General features: G+C 35.4%; 2 protein-coding genes across 8 annotated transcripts in view; one reads left to right on the top strand and one right to left on the bottom strand.

Annotated features, from left to right (window-relative positions):
• Positions 1-13,235, bottom strand: part of LOC115883686 (protein groucho) — a 144,572-nt gene extending 131,337 nt beyond the window's left edge. For 4 of the 7 annotated variants that reach the window (XM_030902076.1, XM_030902073.1, XM_030902077.1 and 1 more), the window contains exon 1: positions 12,838-13,234. In XM_030902076.1, the coding sequence (XP_030757936.1) occupies positions 12,838-12,873 (36 nt within the window). In that variant the 5' untranslated portion in view covers positions 12,874-13,234. Of the gene's footprint in view, positions 1-12,837 lie in introns of all 7 variants that reach the window. The other 3 variants (XM_030902072.1, XM_030902074.1, XM_030902071.1) reach the window with 2 other exon arrangements.
• Positions 13,236-15,397: 2,162 nt separating this feature from the next.
• The window catches only part of LOC115883632 (protein fem-1 homolog CG6966), a 53,193-nt gene continuing 47,311 nt past the window's right edge, over positions 15,398-21,279 (top strand). The window contains exon 1 of the mRNA XM_030902000.1: positions 15,398-15,674. Coding sequence (XP_030757860.1) covers positions 15,615-15,674 — 60 coding nt within the window. The 5' untranslated portion in view covers positions 15,398-15,614. The remainder of the gene's footprint in view (positions 15,675-21,279) is intronic.

The raw sequence follows: 21,279 nt of genomic DNA, 5'->3' as shown, positions 1-21,279 counted from the left end.
AATTATTTAGCAAACTACACATATTATCAACTTTAAATTCATAAACCCAGTTTTTTATAAACTTTACTATTTGGCTTATTATACAGGATTAATTGAATTGTTTTTTACCGTAACTTTAAAACACTCTGTGCAATAATTTCGTCAGAGAACCATGTCTCCTGAGTTGGTTAATTTTTAAGAGCGAAATGAACTTGCAACCAACAAATTACAATCTTTTTTAATTTTCATTACGATATTATGTTCTTTTAAATATCACGAGGTGGATTTTGTGACGATTGTTGTAATATATCGATTATACAGGGTGGTCCATCGAAAACGTTCCGCAAAGCATAACGGCCAGGGTAATTTTTTTTTCAGAAAATTCAAAAACACGTCAATTTTGTTTGTGAGGGGGACAACTTTTGCCCCAAAAAGCGGGGGTGTCACCCCCCAATTTTTTTCAAACGGGAAGGGGAGTCAAGTGGTACCGCAATGAAAAGAGCTTTCTATTATCTATACTTTCCCGCTTCGTTTTTGTAAATCGGTCGAGTCATTGAGAAAATATGAAGGATTGAAATTTGAAAATTTTATTTAAACATTTATCAGAGTAACGATAAGGATAAATTCCTTCGACCAATTTGCGGTTTTTTCTTATTCTAGATGTTTACGCATTTTTTTCCCTTGCCAGAAGGTTGAACGATCAGGTGCGGTAGTTGCTAGATAGCTGTTCTGTGACTTGTGCGTTGAAGCGGTTGAAGTTCTTTTCAATATTGTTAAACTTTTTAACAATTATGGTGTACTCACTTGCAGAAAGAGTGGAAATAATCGAACTTTATTTTAAAAATAATGAATGTGGCAATCGGGCTGCGCAGAGATTCAATGAATGCCATCCTGACAAACACCTTTATGGCAAAATTGTTCGCGAGTTAGTAGCAAAATTTCGCGAAACTGGTTCCGTTATGAATAAAAAGAGGCAGAGGGAAAATCCTGTAGTAAATGAAGCTATGGAGGTATTCGTATTAGGCGAAGTTGCCATGGATAGTACGCTGAGTACAAGAAAATTAGCCAATGAGACCGGCGTGAATCGTACAAGTGTCCAAAGGATATGAAAAAAACACAAGTTCCACCCGTACAAAATTCAGTTGGTACAAGAACTCAACGAAGACGATTTTGATCGTCATTTGCAATTTTGTGAAACTATGAGTAAACGAGTGGCGAATGATAATAATTTCCTATTTAATGTGTGTTTTTCGGATGAGTATACTTTCTTTTTGAACGGTATAGTTAATCGGCACAACTGTCGATACTGGGCTCAGGACAACCCTAGGATTTTTCACGAGGTGCACCCCCAAAACCCTCAGAAATTGAACGTGTGGGCTGGTATTTTTGGAAATTCTATTGTAGGTCCTTTTTTTTCTTCCTGGAAATCTAACAGGTGATATGTACTTGGACATATTACTGGAAAATTACCATTTAACTTACTGGAAAATACTGTCGACCCAGCCCTAACTGACATCATAGAGAACAATCCTGGATACGTTGAAGCGGAGCTAATATTTCAACAAGACGGTGCGCCTCCACATTACTCTCAAAATGTGCGTAATTATTTAAACAATAACTTTCCCGGTCGGTGGATAGGACGAAAGGGTGCAGTTGAGTGGCCTCCCCGGTCACCCGACTTGACTCCTTTAGACTTTTTTCTATGGGGATACATAAAAAGTAAAGTGTATAGCACTCTACCCGCCTCATTAGAAGACCTGCGAAGACGAATTATTGATGTTTGTCGCGAAGTGACCCCGCAAGTTCTTCAGAATATTCGAGAACGGTTTGAAAATAATTTGTATTACTGGTTGGCGGGCAACATTTTCAGCATTTGCTTCATTAATTAGGTAAGTTTTTTTAATTAATTCAATTTATGCGTTTTTTTTGGCAAAAAATACTTTTCAAATTTCAATCCTTCATATTTTCAAAATGACTCGACCGATTTTTAAAAACGAAGCGGGAAAATATAGAGAATAGAAAGCCCTTTTCATTGCGGTGCCACTTGACCCCCCTTCCCATTTGAAAAAAGTTGGGGGATGACACCCTCGCTTAGAGGGTTGAAGATTTTGCAATCATTTTTAGGGCAAAAGTTGTCCCCCTCACAAACAAAATTAACGTGTTTTTGGATTTTTTGAAAAAACAAATACCCTGGCCGTTATGCCTTGCTGAACGTTTTCGATGGGCCGCCCTGTATAAAAATTTACCAAATCTAAATTAAAATTTAAAAAACGTTAGAAACTAACACGATACAGACTTGGTTTATATAAATATTAGTAACACTAACAGAATTAAGAATGTTAAGAAATAAAAGTAATAACTAAGTGTACAAACAAAAAACTTGTCAAAAGTAAACTAATAATTTGTATTACTTCTCCCGGCTGCTATGACTGTCTGTAGACGTTCTGTTGATGAATTCATACTGTTGATGAGGCTGCAAATATATTGTGTTATGTTTCCGCATTCTTCTTCGAGGACCAAGCGAATATTCATAATTTCGCCCATCTTCAACAACATCAATAACTTTTGCACAGTCTTCGAGACTAAGAAACATATTCAATCATACATAACAATAATCACCAGGGCCACCTCATCATTTTAAAGAATAACATCAAAGAGTAAAGATAATTGAAAAAATTGCAAAATGTATGTGGCAAGTTCATTTTCCTCTTAAGAATTAACCGAGGCATGTGTTGACATGAATCAAAAACTAAATATTCAGGAGACATGATTCTGACCGAAAAATAATGTTTTAGGAAAATTTGCTCACGGAATTATTGCACAGGGTGTTTTAAAGATAGGGTAAACAGCAACTCTTCGATTAACCCTGTATAATAAGTCAAGTACTAAAGTTTATAATAAACTGAGTTTACATTCTTCTAAATTAATCTACAACATATATTGCCGTATTATCAATGTACAGGGTGGGTCAAATTGGACGCTTTTAAATGGAAACACCCTTTTCTATAGGAGATAGACGAAAACTAATATCGGTGTCTGGAGCTGAATTTTTGTCAAAAACATGATGGTGAAAACCGCATATCGATATCCGTTACCGTTTCGTAGTTACGGGGTGTTTTTCAAAAATATGCATTTTTAACAAATCGCTGTAACTTTTTTACTATGGAAAATTTTGTATTTTTATGAAAACATTTCCAAAGCACCTTTTTACGTAGAATTTAATGGTTTAAGTATATTTTTTTTAAAATGAATAATTTATGAATTATCAACAGAAAATTTTATTTTTTTATATGGGACACCCTGTATATTTTTAATTTATTGAAATGAATTTAAAATTACCTTTCCAAAAATATAACACACTTGATATTTTGCTTCGAGATATAGAGTATATAAAAATTCGCCCGCTTTAAATAAGTAGGCTTTGAACGGCCCCGGCTGTAATGCAAAAAAATTCTAGCTGTGAGTATCAATTAAAACGAAAATAATATTTGCTATGAGAGATGCAGAATTTTATAACAATTTAAAATATATTTAACCAACATCAACACATTTATATTATATCTAATAACAATAAAAATAAATAGCAAACCAAGACATGAGATTTTGCTACAGGTGTTCGACATATCGTCTTCTGTTATGGACAGACAGGGCAGTTTTTGAACATTTCTAGCGGAATTCATTAACTCAATGGGGGCGAAAGATACCCTCTCATAACTGCTAAGTATTTCTAATTCTTGTCTAAATTATATGGAAGAATAAGGAACCTTTATTTTTCCGCAAATATATCCATAGGATTAGGTCCATGAGCACTAAGTCACTTGGCCTCGACGGCCAACGGCTGGGATCTTGGTTAGCTATTCAATTATTCTTGAAATTGGCTGCAAAATTTGCTGATAACTTCAGCGTTCAGAGGCGGTGCGTCGCGTCGCCTTGCTGGAAAAATATGTTTGCGAGTTCCATTAAGGGCATATCATCAATAAGGGGTCCAAAGCCTACTAAAAAGTGGCGGCACTTTTAAAAATTCTGTATTTCGAAGGGGATTATAACAAAATATCAAGTGTGCTATATTTTTGGAAAGGTAATTTTAAATTCTTTTCAGTTAATTAAAAATATAGAGGGTGTCCCAAATAAAAAATCATTTTTTCTGTTGATAGCTCTTAAATTATTAATTTAAAAAAAATAATACTTAAACCATTAAATTCTACGTAAAAAGGTGCTTTGGAAATGTTTTCATAGAAATACAAAATTTTCCAGAGCAAAAAAGTTACAGCGATTTGTTAAAAATGCACATTTTTGAAAAACACCCCGTAACTCCAAAACGGTAACAGATATTGATGTGCGGTTTTCACCATCACGTTTTTGATGAAAATTGAGCTCCAGACACCGATATTAGTTTTCGTCTATCTCCTATAGAAAAGGGTGATTCTATTTAAAAGCGTCGAATTTGACCCACCCTGTACAACCGTATTATGTTTTTAACTAAAAATTAAAAAGATTCAATTTTTTTGCGAAAAATAAATTATAGACGTGGTTCTGGGGTTGAAATATATCACCCAAAGGGTTGGGTAGAACATTTTACATATTCTACCGTATTTTCTACACGTAGAATATTAATTTTCTATACCAACTAATTATCTACATTTTCTACATGTCCATAATATGTAGAAAATAAGTTATGTATATTGAAAGCCATTTTTGGAAAACTATTTCTCGATAGAAAAACTCAAACAGAACAAAAAAAATTGTAACACCTAACATAACGATAAAAATTTCAACTACGAACTATATTTATTATTATATGTTATGTATACAGTATACAGTGAGTTCAACAAAAAAAATTAAATATACAAAATTAATATTGAACATGTACGCGGATAGAAAATGTATATATTTTCTACTTAATATTCTACATATTCGACATTTTCTACGCATTTTTCTACATGCACGTAGAAAATTAATTTTTTACGTGTTGTTACCCAACCCTGACCACCCATAAAAATATTTGCACTTTTTTAAGGCTCACCCTGTATTATCTCTGAGAATTTTACAGTTAACTCCACATTTAACTTATTAAAAACCTAACTCTCTTTAATTCACAAAAAATCTAATACGTCCCTGTCGAATCCCTGTAATTCGTCGGCCATAACCTTTTTCGGACGGCAGTACGGCGGCAAAACGGAATGAAAAAGAATTACACCGACGAGGGTAGATTATTATCTACCCCCTACCTTTCTCCATTCTACAAACACAACGCCTCTTCCAAGGCCCTAAGGCCCTTAAAACGACAGGGCAACATCACTTCTTAATCCTCCGGTAATTTTGTATTCAGAAGCCTAATAAAATGATGGTAATGTTAAACAGGTGAATTCAATTTAAATAGGTCAAATAAATTATGATGTGAATTCACAATTGAAAGCAGTTGCCATCATAGTTCTCTTAATTGTTTTGTTATGATAGATTATGGGTCAATCAGTTTACTCCGTGTTTTAATGATGTGTTCACACTCTAAGAGAAATAATATTAAATAGACAAAATTACTGCAGAAAATAGGGGTAATCAAGATATCACCAGAAGTAAATAGCAAAATTGACGCCGGGAGGCAAGTATAGCCGCCCATACTAAAATATGTTAATAATCAATTATCTCAAAAACTGCGACTTTGACTGATTTTGATGTTATTACAAATTTTGTTGCAAATATTATTCCTAATCTTAAATTGAAAACCGCGTTTCGCTAGCTACTGTAATTTTGGAGTTACGATTTTTTAAAATTTTTAACCCCCTCCCATACCCCTTACCAACCCGCCACCCCCACCAAAAACTAATGGCTAGATTCTCGGGTGCCACAGTATTTTTGTGCCAAATTTGGTTAAAATCGGTTGAGCGGTTTTTGAGTTATCTGTTACAGACGGGCAGAGAGACACCATGAAAATATTTTGTATTTAGGTCATTTATGATCCAAATAACTCATTTTGGGTGAAATTAAAAAAACTTTTTTTTCCGATCTTAACCTACCATATCTACCTGTGGGTATGGTCGGCTAGAAATGCTAGACTGTCATTTTATTATTAAATAATCTTTCTTGTATTTCATAAAATTTAAAAATTTTAAGGTTTTTTGACACACTTTTATTAATTAGTTTTCTACGTGTGTGCCGAAAAATGCGTAGAAAATGTCGTATATGTAGAATATTAAGTAGAAAATGTAGAAAATAGGAGTACAGGGTGGGTCAAAATCGACGATTTTAAAGAGAAACGCCCTTTTCTATAGGACATAGACGAAAACTGCCTGGAGCCCAATTTTTATCATGATGGTGAAAACAGCACATCGGTATCTGTTACTATTTCAGAATTAAGGACTGTTTTTCAAAAATGTGCATTTTTAACAAATCGCTGTAACTTTATTCCTATGGAAAATTTTGTATTTTTGTGAAAACATTTTCAAAGCACCTTTTTACTTAGAATTACATGGTTTAAGTATAATTTTTTTAAAATTAATAATTCAAGAGTTATCAATAGAAAAATTTATTTTTATTTGGGACACCCTGTATATTACACACAGCACACTTGATATTTTGTTATAGTTCCCTTCGAAATACAGAACTTTTATAAGTTCGCCTCTTTAAACTAGTAGGCTTTGGACCCCTTATTGATCATCTGCCCCTAATGGAACTCGAAAACATATTTTTCAAGCAAGACGAGGCACCGCCTCAGAACGCTGAAGTTGTTTATATAAGTACGCTTAAGTTATAGCAGATTTTTAGAGAGAATAATTAAATAGCTAACCAAGATTCCAGCCGTTGGCCGTCGAGGCCGCCGGACTTAGTGCCTATTGCCTATGTATTTTTATCTTTGTAGAAGGAATAAAGGTTCTTATTTATAAACTGTCCGTAAAATCTAGGCAAGAATTAGAAGTACTTAGCAGTTACACGAGGGTATCCTTCACTGAGTTAATGAATTCCATGAGAAATGTTCAAAAACGGTCCCGTCTGTCCATAACAGAAGACGGTCGACATGCCGAGCACCTGTAGCAAAATCTCATGTCTTGGTTTGCTATTTAGTTTTATTGTTATTATATATAGTTTAAATGTGTTAGATGTTGTTAAATATTCTCTCAACTCAAGATTGAAAAACCATACACATACGTCAATTTTTGGCTAGTTTCAAAGTTTCTACCTAGTTTACATTATTTATAAGTTTTATCATACGTGTTTTTGTGAAAAAGCTGAGCTCGAACGTTGTATGACTATCTTTTATCATTTTTATCAAATAAGACAAAAATTATGCGCTATGGAACGTAATTAATGCATGATTTGTCGAATTTACAACAAAAACGTTAACATAATATTTTACAAGTTAGTATTTTAGACAATAACGTCTGCTTGTCGGTATATTGTGTCTGGATCAATGATATTAATAACAAAATATTTATTATTAATTATAGCCCATAAAAATCAAAGGTCAGGTCCATTATTCCAATATTGTAAGATTTATCTTTATTATGTATTTACTAAATGCTATCTTTTTTTTTTAAATTAACAGAAATAATTATTAAAAAAAATGGTATTTAGGAACAAACTTAAAGGCCACACACTTCGGTAATTTTGTTCGGTTTTAACCGTGCAGTTAGAAACGCGCCGGTATAAGGTACGGATAAGCAATCACCACACAGTGTGTCATATTACCCAGTTATATATACCCCTCTTTGTAGGAAAGAACAATGGATTCGAGAAAAAACTTGCTAACAGTGGAAGTACTAATTGCTCTAAAAAAAACTGAAAAATGGAATAGAAAAAATATTACAAACGTTGGCCCCAGTTTTCGCAAATGTTAACCCAATACACCGTATTCGTGAGAAATGAAAAAATACACATTTTCGGTTGGCATAACTGAGTGCGCCGAGACGACAACCATTCGTGCCATGAACTTTGATACGACTGACATCGGAGATGGAGAACTAACCTCTATAAAACCATCTCAGATACTGGCTTTTGTCAAGGCCGACTGTGGACATGATATGTTATAAGTCAAGGCCCTATGATATGTTATAACTCACGAAAAGAGGACACAATAGATCTATAAGGTCGCGGTGATTAACTCCCCCCTCCCATACAATATACAATGCGGGGCTTAAGGCAGTCTATTGTATAAATTATAAGATAAACAATGGATAGGGTCAATGATTTGCCTACCCCCCACCTTCTAATATTAATTTTCCTCCAAAAATAAACTAAAATGACCTAAATCAGTCCCTGTTCCCCTCCTTCGCGACCTCCAACGCCTAAACGCCGTTTAATCGCCACGGAATCGTCCGGTTCTTGTCCGAGAACGCCTCGGTTACTTAACAGCTCTCGCCGCGCCCGCTTCCCCTAGTATCCCTCGCACTTCTCCTTCCCCTCTTTCTGCCACTTACTGCTTCTTCGCCGAATAACTTCCCTTCGCCACCCTCGACGACCTAAGCCTTAGAGAGTGAAAGGACTAGAGTCGTTTTACTGTCGAAAATCTTGTAGACAACATAATGTGATGTCACAGAAAGGTGTCCAGGAAACAAATAATAGTATTCTATATGAACTTATCGTACCTATTGTAAAACAAAAACAGACACTGAAGGCTTTGCAGCTAGGGTTGCCACTGTTGCCAGATTTTTATAGCTAAATTCTGGGAGCTAAATCCTTTTGTGTAGCCATTATGAAATAGTCATGTCTGCCAGAGCGATGCCGGGGCTTACAGCGGGGGCGGCCAATCGAAAGGGTGAACTTTTTACACTAAAAATATTATAAGGTACACGAGTTATAATTGCAAAAATAGCTTTTATTTATTATTAAGAAACGTGGAAAATTGTTGCCAGACATTTTTCTCGTCGCTAAAATTCCGACAGACAACGCGAGAGAGGTATGAACTTTTTTCCAGAGCATGCCGATTGGTGGAATGTCATATTTATTTATTTTAAAAGCCGTATACAAAAGGGCAGACAAAAAGATCGTGGCTAAATCAGCCACAGACAATTATCAAAAGCGCAATTTTAGAACTGTCCATTCACTGAAAATATACCCACGGTATAATTATTTCTTAATAAAATTATATAAGAGTTTCTTGCCTTGAACTGCTAATATAGAAATTAATTCCACGCTGTGTTCGTCATAATGTGGATCAACCTGCTCTCACTACCGGTTTCGGGGCCCTACCCCATCATCAGGTGAGCTTGGGTATTTCCACAAAACGACGAGCACAGCGCAGAATATATAAATACGACTTGTCGTAAAGTAGCGGTAAGATATTAAGTCCCTATATTATTTCTATATTAGCAGTTCAAGGCAAGAAACTCTTATATAATTTTATTATATACCTAAAAACTGCAAGAAATTTATTTTCCATTATATTATTTCTTAACTTACCATATTCTATGGTTACGATTCTAAAAGAATGGATGCCTATCAGCAAATACAGAAAAAAACAGGTGGCTCACAAAATTATTTAAAAATAAATCAGTTTCTTTTTAAATTTTCAACTTGAATAACTCGGTTATTTTGGACTTATTTGGATAACGGTAAACAGAAAATGTTTCTTTTATCGAGATCTACCAGCACTGAAAATATTTGCAGACTCACCCATATAGTCACCCCACTCACACATATATTCAAGACTCACCCTGTAGAGAGTAATATCGCACTTTTGATAACCGTCTTCCGCTAGTTCCGCTAATTGAGCCACAATTTTTTTGTCTGCCCTTTTGCATACAGCTTTTTAAAATAATTAACAATAAACATGACATTCCACCAATCGACATGCATGTAGGTATGCGATAATTTTCTTGTCAAAATTTTATACATCTTTCGTGTTGTCTGCCGGCATTTTAGCCACGGGAAAAATGTCTGCCAACAATTTTCCGCGATTCTTAATAATAAATAAAAGCTATTTGGCAATTATAACTCGCATACCTTATAGTATTTTAGTGTCAATATTTCACCCCTTCGATTGGTCGCCCCCGCTTTAAGCCCCGGGATCGCGCTGGCAGACATGACTATTTCATAATGGCTACACAAAAGGATACTTCACAAGAAAAATTAGCCATGTAACGATGATAAGGTTTTTTATGTAGCCAGCTCTCCGTCTATGCCGGTTAATCTCTGTATACTCTCTATTTACTGTATCCTTACATGCTCTAATATCAAGTCTCTTAACGAGCGCTGATGAGACTGAAAACACGAGAAAAGGGGGAACGCCGCTGCCGCCGCCGCCGACGACGCTAAATAGATCGACGGCAACAATGCGACGCCAGGCGTCGGTCGGTTTGTGTTCATTTGAAAAAATATGTCACTTTTTATTGATTCGCGAGAGCGGCGGCTCCACGGTAATCCCCCCTCCCGCGCGTCACGACCTGGGCCCCCCAGCGCCACCGAAGCGAGGGTTGTTCGAGGGCTGGGGGTGGCTCCCCTTTCTTCCCTTGCGCCCCACGCGGCGCGATCCATCGTCGACGTGAAATATCGTTTTAATTTCGCCAAACAGAGGCGTCGCGTCGGAGGGAGCGTGTGATGCATTCGGAAAAATAAGTACAATATGATCGGAAAAAAAACGGCGTCGGGTATGGCTATGAAATGAAGATCGCTGTCATTTTATATGTAAAATTATACGGAGAATGTCATCGATCATACAGTAGATATGTGACTTGAGTTCGAAATAAGTTAATGTCAACATTCACCGGTCAATGTTGACAAACAATAAATGAGCCGGGGTGAAGTTAGACACTATCAGTTATAACTAGGGTTTCCAAAACGGGATATTGAAATCCCGGTATGGATTGAAACCTTTTTGCAAAGTAAAAAAAAAGACACGCACGGGGGGGTGACTGTTTGATCGAGCTTGAAATAACAATGTAAAAATTAAAATTTTTGTTTGTGTTTAAAAAAAAAGTAATATCGTTGGATATGTATTTTAATATTTTATGTCCTTGTAGTCCAATGTTATACGATGCTAGTTTTTAAGACCCTTTGGTGCAAATGATGTTTCTTTGCTAATTCACTCAGTCAAACTGTCCTGATGATGGGAATAAAATTCTCGAAAGCTTGACAAATTTGAAAAAGTAGTTTTATTAGCCTATGTGGTGATTATTGACTGCATCCTCACTTAAATTTTGAGTCTTTCCTTAAAAAGTAAAAATAAATATGTGAAAATATGTAAAAATTAAAAAAAAAGGATTAGAAAAAATCGCCTTGACTAGGATTCGAACCGGCCTTACTACGGCTCCAACGTCATAGCAGCGTAAAGTCCTAACGCTTTAACCACGCGGACACCGAGGACTTGAAAGATTCTATGTAAAATTCTTACTTAAAAGATAATGTTTAGTGAAAGTACTTATTTATTTATAAACATTTATTTAATTCTGTTTTTAGTATTTGTTCTTATAGCTGCAACATTATCTGTGAAAATTTCAACTGTCTAGCTATAAACGGTTCATAAGATAGACCTTTGTGACAGACGGAGGGACGGACAGCGAAGTCCTGTAATAGGGTTCCCCTTTTTACCCTTTGGGTACGGAACCCTAAAAAAAACAAAGAATTACGAAAAAAATGGTTGAAATCATAGCAATCAAAACTCACTTGCACGATTAAGTTTGATTGCTTTAGTTTCAATCTTTATTTTCTTGATTTTTTTTCACAATTTTCTCTTGCACAAAAACCAAGACAAAGACTAGCTTTATAGGTATTGCAAGGCAGTACTCAGCATGCAAAATTCTTGCGGTCTTGCATTGTTTTTTTTTATTTAGATCTTAGATCTCATTTTTCATAGATACCTACCTATTTAGGTATTTAAAGATTTTCCATGTAGAAAGAGCCGCTAGTAAAATCTATCTAAGAGATATAGAGTCTTGCAGCAAGACCAAGATTAACAAAATTCTACACAAAAGTGCAACTTTAACGCCTCTTCAAAAAAATCTAATACAACATTTGCATAAAATCATATGGAGAAATAATATTTGGCCTTTTCAAAATTAACATGGGATTCCCTATGTCCCGTGTTCCGGTGCACCACACGGTATACACAATGTTTTACTTCATACGTTTTGATTGAACAAGAAAGACTGTCATGTAAAACGTTATGTGTAGACGGGACTTAATACCACAACACACTATAATAATTAAACAATTAAACTTAACATCTACACAAATAATGGTTATTAAGTAAAAATTTATCTACACCACTTCCTGGCTTACCTAATAAAGTTATTAACAAAAACGAAGAGAAATATAAATAAATTAAATTTCCAGAATGCAAAATGTTAAACAAAGTATTATTCAAACAAAGATTCTTAGTGCAAATATTAGAGAATTTCTGAAAGAACAAACTGACACCTAAAAACTATATTTATGCAAATACTAAATCAAATATTTGCGAAATAGTTATAGGTATGTTTAATCACTACGTGTTTTGTAAACAGAGACAAATCAGGCCGACAGGTTTGTGTAAACCCAATAATTTCCATAAACGATATTGTTATTCAAAATAATATACAAACCCATTCTGAAAAGGTTACAACAAATCAATATAAAACACGAAATTAATTTAAATAAAGAGGCAACAATGTAATCCCGGCTATAAAACGCCAAAAAAATCACGTGACCGATTATGAATCACGGTCAGATGGGATCGGGTTCACCGTCACACCGGCAACAGCGCAGTCGGCGTTTTTTAGACCGTTTGTTTTTATTGCACCTTCAAAACCAACCGTTCCCGATTATTTACATCGTTATAACTTACATCGCATCGTTAAAAAGCATCGCATTATTGCTGATGAATAATAAAAAATGGAATATCAAAAGCAATCTGTTTTGTTTGCAATTTGTTGTTGTTTGAGTACTTACCGCTGAGGAGGGATGTCGACTTGGTGTCGGGTACATTTTGTTTAGGTGTCCAATTATTAAAACAAGTGCATCTATCTAAAATAGTCGATACAAACGGGTGGCAATAAAAACAATATCGTTGTTCTAACCTCACACTCACAACTAGCACACCCGTTGGTCGTCGCGAGACAAGTCTAACCTAAAAAATCGAATCGAGCGTTCCCGGGGATCGTAACCCGGTCCTATCCACTTCTTCTGCTGGAAATTTCAAAGGATTATTTTTCCGTCGCGCGCACAATCCATTTTTCCGACAAAACGACACAAATACGCACTATCCATTCTGTAATATTTTACCTCATCCCTCATCTCGTCTCTCTTGAAGTCTTGAACCGCGACTCGACTGTTTCAATAACGGCGGCGGGAACGACAAAGCCACGTGGTTGTTCCGTCCATACGTCACTGCGATTTGGGCGCGGTGATTGGTGGAAAGCGTCTCGCTCCGCCTCGATTTCGGTCTGACAAGTTCGTCAAGTCCACGTTGACTGCGACGTTGCCGCTTTTTATAGAAAAAATTACCTACAAATAAATTCGGGCCGAACCCAGCAGGAAAATGGGATTACGTTATTGCCAGATCAATTAGGTTTTCTTAAGATCTTTGAAGAGATAATTCCATTCTTTTTATTACTAACGTTTTGAGAAAAATTGCTTTTTCTAGAATCCTAAAAATCAAAACGCGTTTCTATGGTACCTACTAAGTAATATCATTTTGTTTTCATTCTTTGATTATTATATTTAGTTATTTCTGATATTTTTAATTTTGATTAACGTCAAAGAAGCTCAAAATTTAGTTAGTTTAATGCTAACGGAGAAGGTGATGAGAAATGGTTAAAAGACGTTATTAAAACAAGAACAAACAGGTTTAAACAGGTAACAACCGCTAAAAACAGAAAATGCTTATATGCTTAAAATAACAGACCAGTTTTTTTCTTGTTTAAACCGTTTTTTTTTCTGGTTTAACTGTTTAAACCTGTTTATTCTTGTTTATTAGCGTCTTTTAACAGTTTTTACGTGTTTTAGGTCTGACGTCACTTCCGACTGTTTGCACCCCTGGAAACCCCCTTCTGCCCCCTTTTGCGTCTGCTGAAATCATTTTTGACTCTATGCTGACATAACTTTTTTTCCTTAAAATAATTTTTTCTATCGGCCTTTAAGGCTTTTCCTTTATCTATTGCCTCGCTACTAAAAACTGAACCACCTTATACAGAGTGCCCCAGAAATAATGACACCTATGAGGTTTTTTCGCGAAAAAAAATTTTGAAAATTTTTTTAGTTTTTAGTTAAAAAACATAATTTCTTGATAATATGACAACATAGGTATTAGATTTTTAGATTAAATTTACAAAATCCAGAAAGAAAATCCAGAAAAGATCCAGTGGTACTCAAAATTTTAGCAAAAAATCATTTTTTTTGGAAATTTTCAAAGTAAAATAACTCCGTTATTTTACACTTATTTGAAAAACGATAAAGAGAAAATATGTTTCTTTTATCGAGATCTACCACCCCTTAAAATACTTGCACTTATTTCTGGGCCACCCTGTGTATCCCTACATTATTCAGTAATCCTTCTGAAAATAAATTGATCTGGCAACGTCGCATTCCAGCGGGAGGAAGCGAGAAAGGCGCTAGCGACGAAGGCGGCGTGTCACGGCACTAATTAACCTTTTACCTCGTAAAGTAATAAAATAAAAAGTGTAATTGCTTTGGCGGGCTACGAATATTACAGTAATTTTCTTGCTTTCGAGCTGTCGGTATGCAAAAGTTTCTTCATGAAACCCCGAGACGCTCGAGTGGGCTTGTTTGAGATTAAGCACACTTCCTTTTGTTCAAACATGGGAACAACGAAACTCCACAGTTGAATAGTTTGTTTTAAAAACCCTGTATAATGTTTATAAAAGATACAAATTAATTTGTTGAGCCCTGAAAGCAAAGATTTCTAAATAAGAATCACTAAATTAGGAAGAATCCGAAATAACTTTTATATTTTGCTTAATTTTCTTGTGGCGCCATCTCTGTTTCACGCCTGGAAGCAAGAAGACTTGACGAAATAGATTTCTACAATAAAAAAGGTTTTCTACAAGCTAAAAGTTTAAATTGAAATTTTTCCTGAACATCAAGAAAAAGAATTTATTTTTTCAATAAATGTAATTTTCTAAACAAAGAGATAATAAAAATACCTGATATTTGAAGTGGATACAAGTTATTTAGATTAATTTGACATAAAAAATTGATAAGAAACAATATTCAAGATTACTAGATATTTTATTGTTTTTTTTTCAGAGATCTCTTGATAAATATTTAGAAAAATACTCAGGACAACCGATATAAATATAATATTGAATTTCAAGAGATTATTATGTAAAGTTGTGCAACATTTACCTTCAAAATTGATTTTTTTTTGATAACTAAACTAAAAAATCGCTCATTAGAAACTTATTTTTTATAAAACCGTTGAACAAATTTGTCTCAGATTTTATGCGTGCGCAATGTACAATGCGGCAACGTCGACCATCTAACAGCTGTCGGTTGTCATCGAGCTACGTCCTTCAACTGGAATGATAATAATCTCTCGTTCAGTGATTTGGTTTGCAGCAGGAAAGAATTTGAATTCAGTGTTTGTTGAACCGCAGGAATAACGAGACGCGTGTAATGAACATGGACGCTTAATCTTTCTGTTATTGCAAGTGTGTACGTCCTGTTAGTACTGCCAGACCCCATTCAAAGCTCGCCGCGAAAAAAAAATGGATTACAAAAGTGTGGTATACAACGCGGCTAGAGATGGTAACTTAAATAGGCTAAAGGTGAGTCAGTTAGAGACTTCTAATGTTTATATTCTTTGATTTTTTATCCAGAAATATTCCCAGAATGTTTTGATAGAATAACTGTGCCAGTACAATGGCCCAGCTTATCGAATTTTCTGTTATACTGGCCTAGTTTTTTTAAAGGTTCTGTTTTATTTCTCGTGACCTCTTTGCAAAACGAAGTGCACTCACAGTGAGGTATTTTTAGATGTAAGGTAGGCAATAAGTTTTTCGGTTTCGGTATTTTTAGTGTAGGAATTAGCTATTCGATTTATTTTAATGGGAATGTGAGGCCATTTGTTTTGTTTAGCGCAACTAATTTATTTTATAAAATCGTTTTACCGCATTCTGTGCCGGTGGTAGGTACGTATGGATGTTGAAAACGTAAAACGTAGTTGTACCAGTTTTCTAAGAAAATATGTAGCTAAATACGTTCAATTAGGCGTTTACTAATATAGAAAACAGTTTTTTTCGTTACTTATCAGTTGCTAATAGGCCTCAATTTATCAACAAGGTAATATTACTTAGTTTTTAATGCCGCCTGGTATTTAAAACTAAAATTTATCACTAAAAATTCTTAATACAATCAGGAATTCTCGGTATTTTTGCAAAATATTTACTTAATATGAGATGGCACCTTTAACCCTGTGACCTTTTAACCAGCTGTTTAGAAATAAGAATTAAGATTATGTACCTAGATATTGAAATTATCAAAATAAGATCAAAATAGACTTGAAATTTATCATTTGATTTTGAAATCTGATTTAAATTGATTTTGGAGAACCTGTTTTAAAATATTAAATTTTTTATTAATCGATTTTTATTAATAGGTATTAGACGGAGAGCTGGCTACATAAAAAACCTTATTATCGTTACATGGCTAATTTTTTGTGTGAAGTATCCTTATGTGTAGCCATTACGAAATAGTCATGTCTGCTAGCGCGATCCCTGGGCTTAAAGCGGGGGTGGCCAATCGAAAGGGTGACATTTTGACACTAAAAATATTATAAGGTACACGAGTTATAATTGTCAAATAGCTTTTATTTATAATTAAGAAACGTGTAAAATTGTTGACAGACATTTTTCTTATGGTGAAAATACCGGCAGACAACGCGAAAAAGCATTGAATTTTGAAAAAAAAATCATGGCATACCTACATGCATGTCGATTGGTGGAATGTCATGTTTATGTATTTAAAAAGCCGTATGTAAATGGGCAGACAAAATAATCGTGGTTCAATCAGTGGTAGACAGTTACAAAAAGCGCGATATTTACTCTACAGGGTAAATCTTGAATAAGTGCAAATATTTTCAAAGCTGGTAGACCTCGATAAAAGAAACATATTTTCTTTTTACCGTTTTCCAAATAAGTCCAAAATAACCGAGTTGTTCAAGTTTGAAAATTTAAAAAGAAATTGATTTATTTTTAAATAATTTTGTGAGCCACCTGTTTTTTTTTTGTATTTGCATCCATTCTTTTAGTGTCGTAGCCATAGAGTAACGCCGTAAGCATGGTAGGTTAAGAAATAATTATACCGTGGGTAAATTTGCGATGAACAGGCAGTTCTAAAAAGTTTTCTAAAATATACAGGAAAATTAAAAAAGGCACGATTTTCTACATCTTTTTGTGCGAAAAAATAACTCATAGACGTGTTCCGGGGGAATATCGAAATATATCACCCTTAAAAGCATTTTCACTTATTTACGACTCACCTTGTATAAGCGTTTTGGAAACGCTTGCCGCGTTAACGTTATCAATTGAAACATAATACATGTAAGTCTACAAAAATTTTACGGTGCAGGGGAAGACTCATTTGTGAGAGCGAGGATCTGCAGTACGATGAGTCATGAGTCAGATACAAATAGTAAATATATGATATATGTTTTGAAATAATAATAAAATATATTTATAATATAATTATTGTATACATGATTTATCTATACTTAAATGGATTTAGAATTTTTAGAATTTAGAATGAGTGGGAGGGGGGTTAATCACTTCGACCTTACAGATCCATTGTGTCCCCCTTTCTTGAATCATAACTCATCATACAGTCCCAGGGCTTTGACAAAAGCCAGTATCTGGGACGGTTTTATAGAGGGTAGTTCTCCATCTCCAATATCAGTCGTACCAAAATTCATGGCACGAATGGTTGTCGTCTCGGCGCACTCAGTGATGAGGTGTACTGGTGTTTCCCCATCTTCCCCACAGAATCTGCATTCGCCGTTTCTTCTTAGTTTCAATCTACTGAGGTGTTCATTGAGGAGACAGTGTCCTGTTAAAACCCCGTGACAATCCGAAGATTGTTCTTACTCAGACCCAGGAAGATCTGTGATTTTTTCTTGATCATAAGCCCTCAGAAACTTCTTCTTCGAGTGTCTTAGACCATTGCAAGATTTCCATTCCAGGTTGCGGATGGAATCTTCCAAGTTCTTGAGTTCCGCCTTGAGTTGGTTACCACTTGGAAAGCAGAATGGTTCTGTCCAGTTAGTGGAGTGTTCGCTCCTTTCTTAGCTAGATTATTTGCTTTTTCATTGCCTTCTATCCCTTGGTGAGCAGGCACCCAGAGTAGGAGGACTTTGTTTTCTTTGCCTAATTTATTCAGCTTCTCTATGCGTTCTTTGACCAATTTCGAATTGATTGATACTGAGTTGATCGCTTTTAACGCTGCTTGACTATCAGACAAGACGGCCATTTCTTGTTTCCGATAGTTCATATCTAAGATAAGTTGTACGCATCTTTCGATAGCGTAGATTTCTGCCTGTAGGATATTAGGGTAAGTGCCCATTGGTTCGGAGTATTTAGCTCTTGGCCCAAACACTCCGATCCATGTTCCCGTATTGGTTTTGGAAGCATCAGTATACCAAGTTATGGTATGGTCTTTTAACTGCTGGGCAAGCGTTTCGCTCTTCCAATCCTTTTTATTGCTCAATACTACATTGAGATGTTTCTCAAAGTTGTACGTTCTTGGCATGTCGTCCACTGGGAGTTGCAGGAGTGGTATTTCCTTTTTGAGGGTGTTCCAAGCCCCTCATCTGACAATTCTCCCAGTACTAATTCCGTTAGTGACCATTCTAATCATTGTTGCATTGGCATATCTACCAATGACAATGTGCAGTGGTGTTAGATCTAGAATAACCTCTACTGCTGCTGTTGGACAGGTTCTCATGGCTCCTGTGATGCAAACGCATGCTAGTCTCTGGACTTTGCATAGGTTTAGCCTTGCCGTCCGTTGCTCTAGTTTTGTGTACCAGGCAACTGTTCCATAAGTAATCATGGCTCTTACTATCATGGTATACATCCAGCGCAAAATGTTAGGGGAGCAGCCCCATCTATTTCCGGCCAGTCTTCTGCATATCATGAGAGCCTTTATGGCGTTGCTGGTAGTGTTCTTAATATGCCTGTTCCACAGGAGTTTACTGTCCAGGGTTATTCCCAGGTATTTAACTTCCTGTGTTGGCAGTATTTCCTTTCCATCTAGTTGGATTCTTTTCAAGTTTTTCAGACTTCGCCTTCTGGTGAATGGCACTATCGCGGTTTTGTCTGAGTTGATACTCAGCCCGACAGTCCTACTTAAATGGATGAGGCAGCGAGCGTTCGTTCCCTGAAAGCGGTAGAGCTCGGCTAGAGTAATATCGCGCTTTTGATAACTGTCTACAGCTGATTTAACCCGGATCTTTTTGTCTGCCCTTTTGCCATACGGCTTTTAAAACAAATAAATATGACATTTCACCAATCGACATGCATGTATGCCATAATTTTTTTCATTCTTCAAATTTCATTTTTAAAATTTCATGCCTCTTTCGCAGGGCCGATTTCACCGTAAGGCCCATAAGGCCCGGGCCTTGGGCCCGGTGGTCTGGGGGGGCCCCTTAAAAGTTGTAAAATATTCATAATTTCAAATGTAAATTTACATAGGAGAGAAAAGAAAAGTTACCTCTGATAAGGAAAATAGAATTAAATAAAATAAGCTTTAGATTGATATATGTAATTATTTTTTATGATATTTTTAAATTATTAAAAAAATAACAATAATTGTTTTATTTTTTTAACCTAAACTAACAAGAGAATTTTTGAATTTCATTGGAAAAGAGGGCCCGAATTGTTGCTTGGGCCTTAGGGCCCGACCAGATGAAAAATAGGCACTGCTCTTTCGCGTTGTCTGTCGGCATTTTAGCGACTAGAAAAATGTCCAACAATTTTCCACGTTTCTTAATTATAAATAAAAGCTATTTTCGCAATTATAACTCGAGTACCTTATAATATTTTTAGTGTCAAAATTTCACCCTTTCGATTGGCCGCCCCCGCTTTAAGTCCCCCGATCGCACTGGCAGACATGACTATTTCATAATGGTTACACAAAAGGATACTTCACACAAAAAATTAGCCATGTAACGATGATAAGGTTTTTTATGTAACCAGCTCTTAGACTATATGCTCATTATTTTTTGAGTATTTTTACAAAATATTTATCTAATATTCTGAAATAATTATGAGATACTTAGTTTCTTTAACCTCTCTAGCCCGCTGGCCAGCTGTTTAAAAATTAAAAATAAAATTAGATTCAAAATATAGAGAAAACCGTTTTTTTATTAACCATTAAAGAGACTTGAATATTCCCAGGAATTATTTCTAAAGCATATATAAATCAATATAAAGACTGTTCAGTCATCGTTCACCGTTACGTCATCATTGTTTGTCAAATATGAGTGTTAGTGTATATCTGAAATCAGTTCATATTGTTTAGAAAATTTTAAGTATATATATATATATATATATATATATATATATATATATATATATATATATATATATATATATATATATATATATATATATATATATATATATATATATATAAACAGGATTTGGTTTAAGCATTTAATACTCATTTCCAACTACAGCCTATTGCTGCCTTCGCGTTACCCTACGCCACACATCTCGATTTAGAGCGTCATCAGCTTCTAGGTTACGAGCTTCCATTGCTTCCGTAAACCGTTCCGTTCCAGGATTTTCTAGGTCTACCTCTCTTTCTTCTGCCCTGGGAGCCCATTGAAAAACTCTTTTACCTGTTCTCCGGCCTACGCAGAACATGTCCAAACCATTTTAAGCTGGATTTTTCGATTCGATCCAGTACTATCTCCTCCGATGCATTCATGATACGCCTGACCTCGATGTTTGTCTTTTTTTCCATCCTAGATATACCTGCACTTCTTCTAAGGTAGTCCATTTCAACAACTTGGATTTTGCGCTTCGCGTCTGCACTCAGAGTCCACAGCTCTGAACCATAGCAAAGAACTGACTCCACCAATGTTCTTCCAAGTCTCTTTTTAGTTGTTGCAGATAAGTTTCGGTCCCACCAGAGGCTGTTAAGACATCCAATAACTTGTTTGCTCTTCTGAATTCGGGTTTGTATTTCTTCTTTGCCCAAACCCTCGTTGTTGATAGTAGCACCCAGGTATTTAAATTTGTCTACTTGTTGAAAATCTGGACGTTATCATTAATGAAGACTTCAAAACAAGCGTTGGAATTGACAGCTAAGTATTCGGTCTTCTTTAGACTAACCTGAAGTCCCCATTTGTTGTATTCTTGATGAAGCCTCTTA

This window comes from Sitophilus oryzae, unplaced genomic scaffold, assembly GCF_002938485.1.
Source record: "Sitophilus oryzae breed Bouriz unplaced genomic scaffold, Soryzae_2.0 scaffold_1974_pilon_pilon, whole genome shotgun sequence".
Taxonomy (NCBI): domain Eukaryota; kingdom Metazoa; phylum Arthropoda; class Insecta; order Coleoptera; family Curculionidae; genus Sitophilus; species Sitophilus oryzae.
Note: the sequence above shows the minus strand (reverse complement) of the source record. Positions and strands in the feature narration are given on the sequence as shown.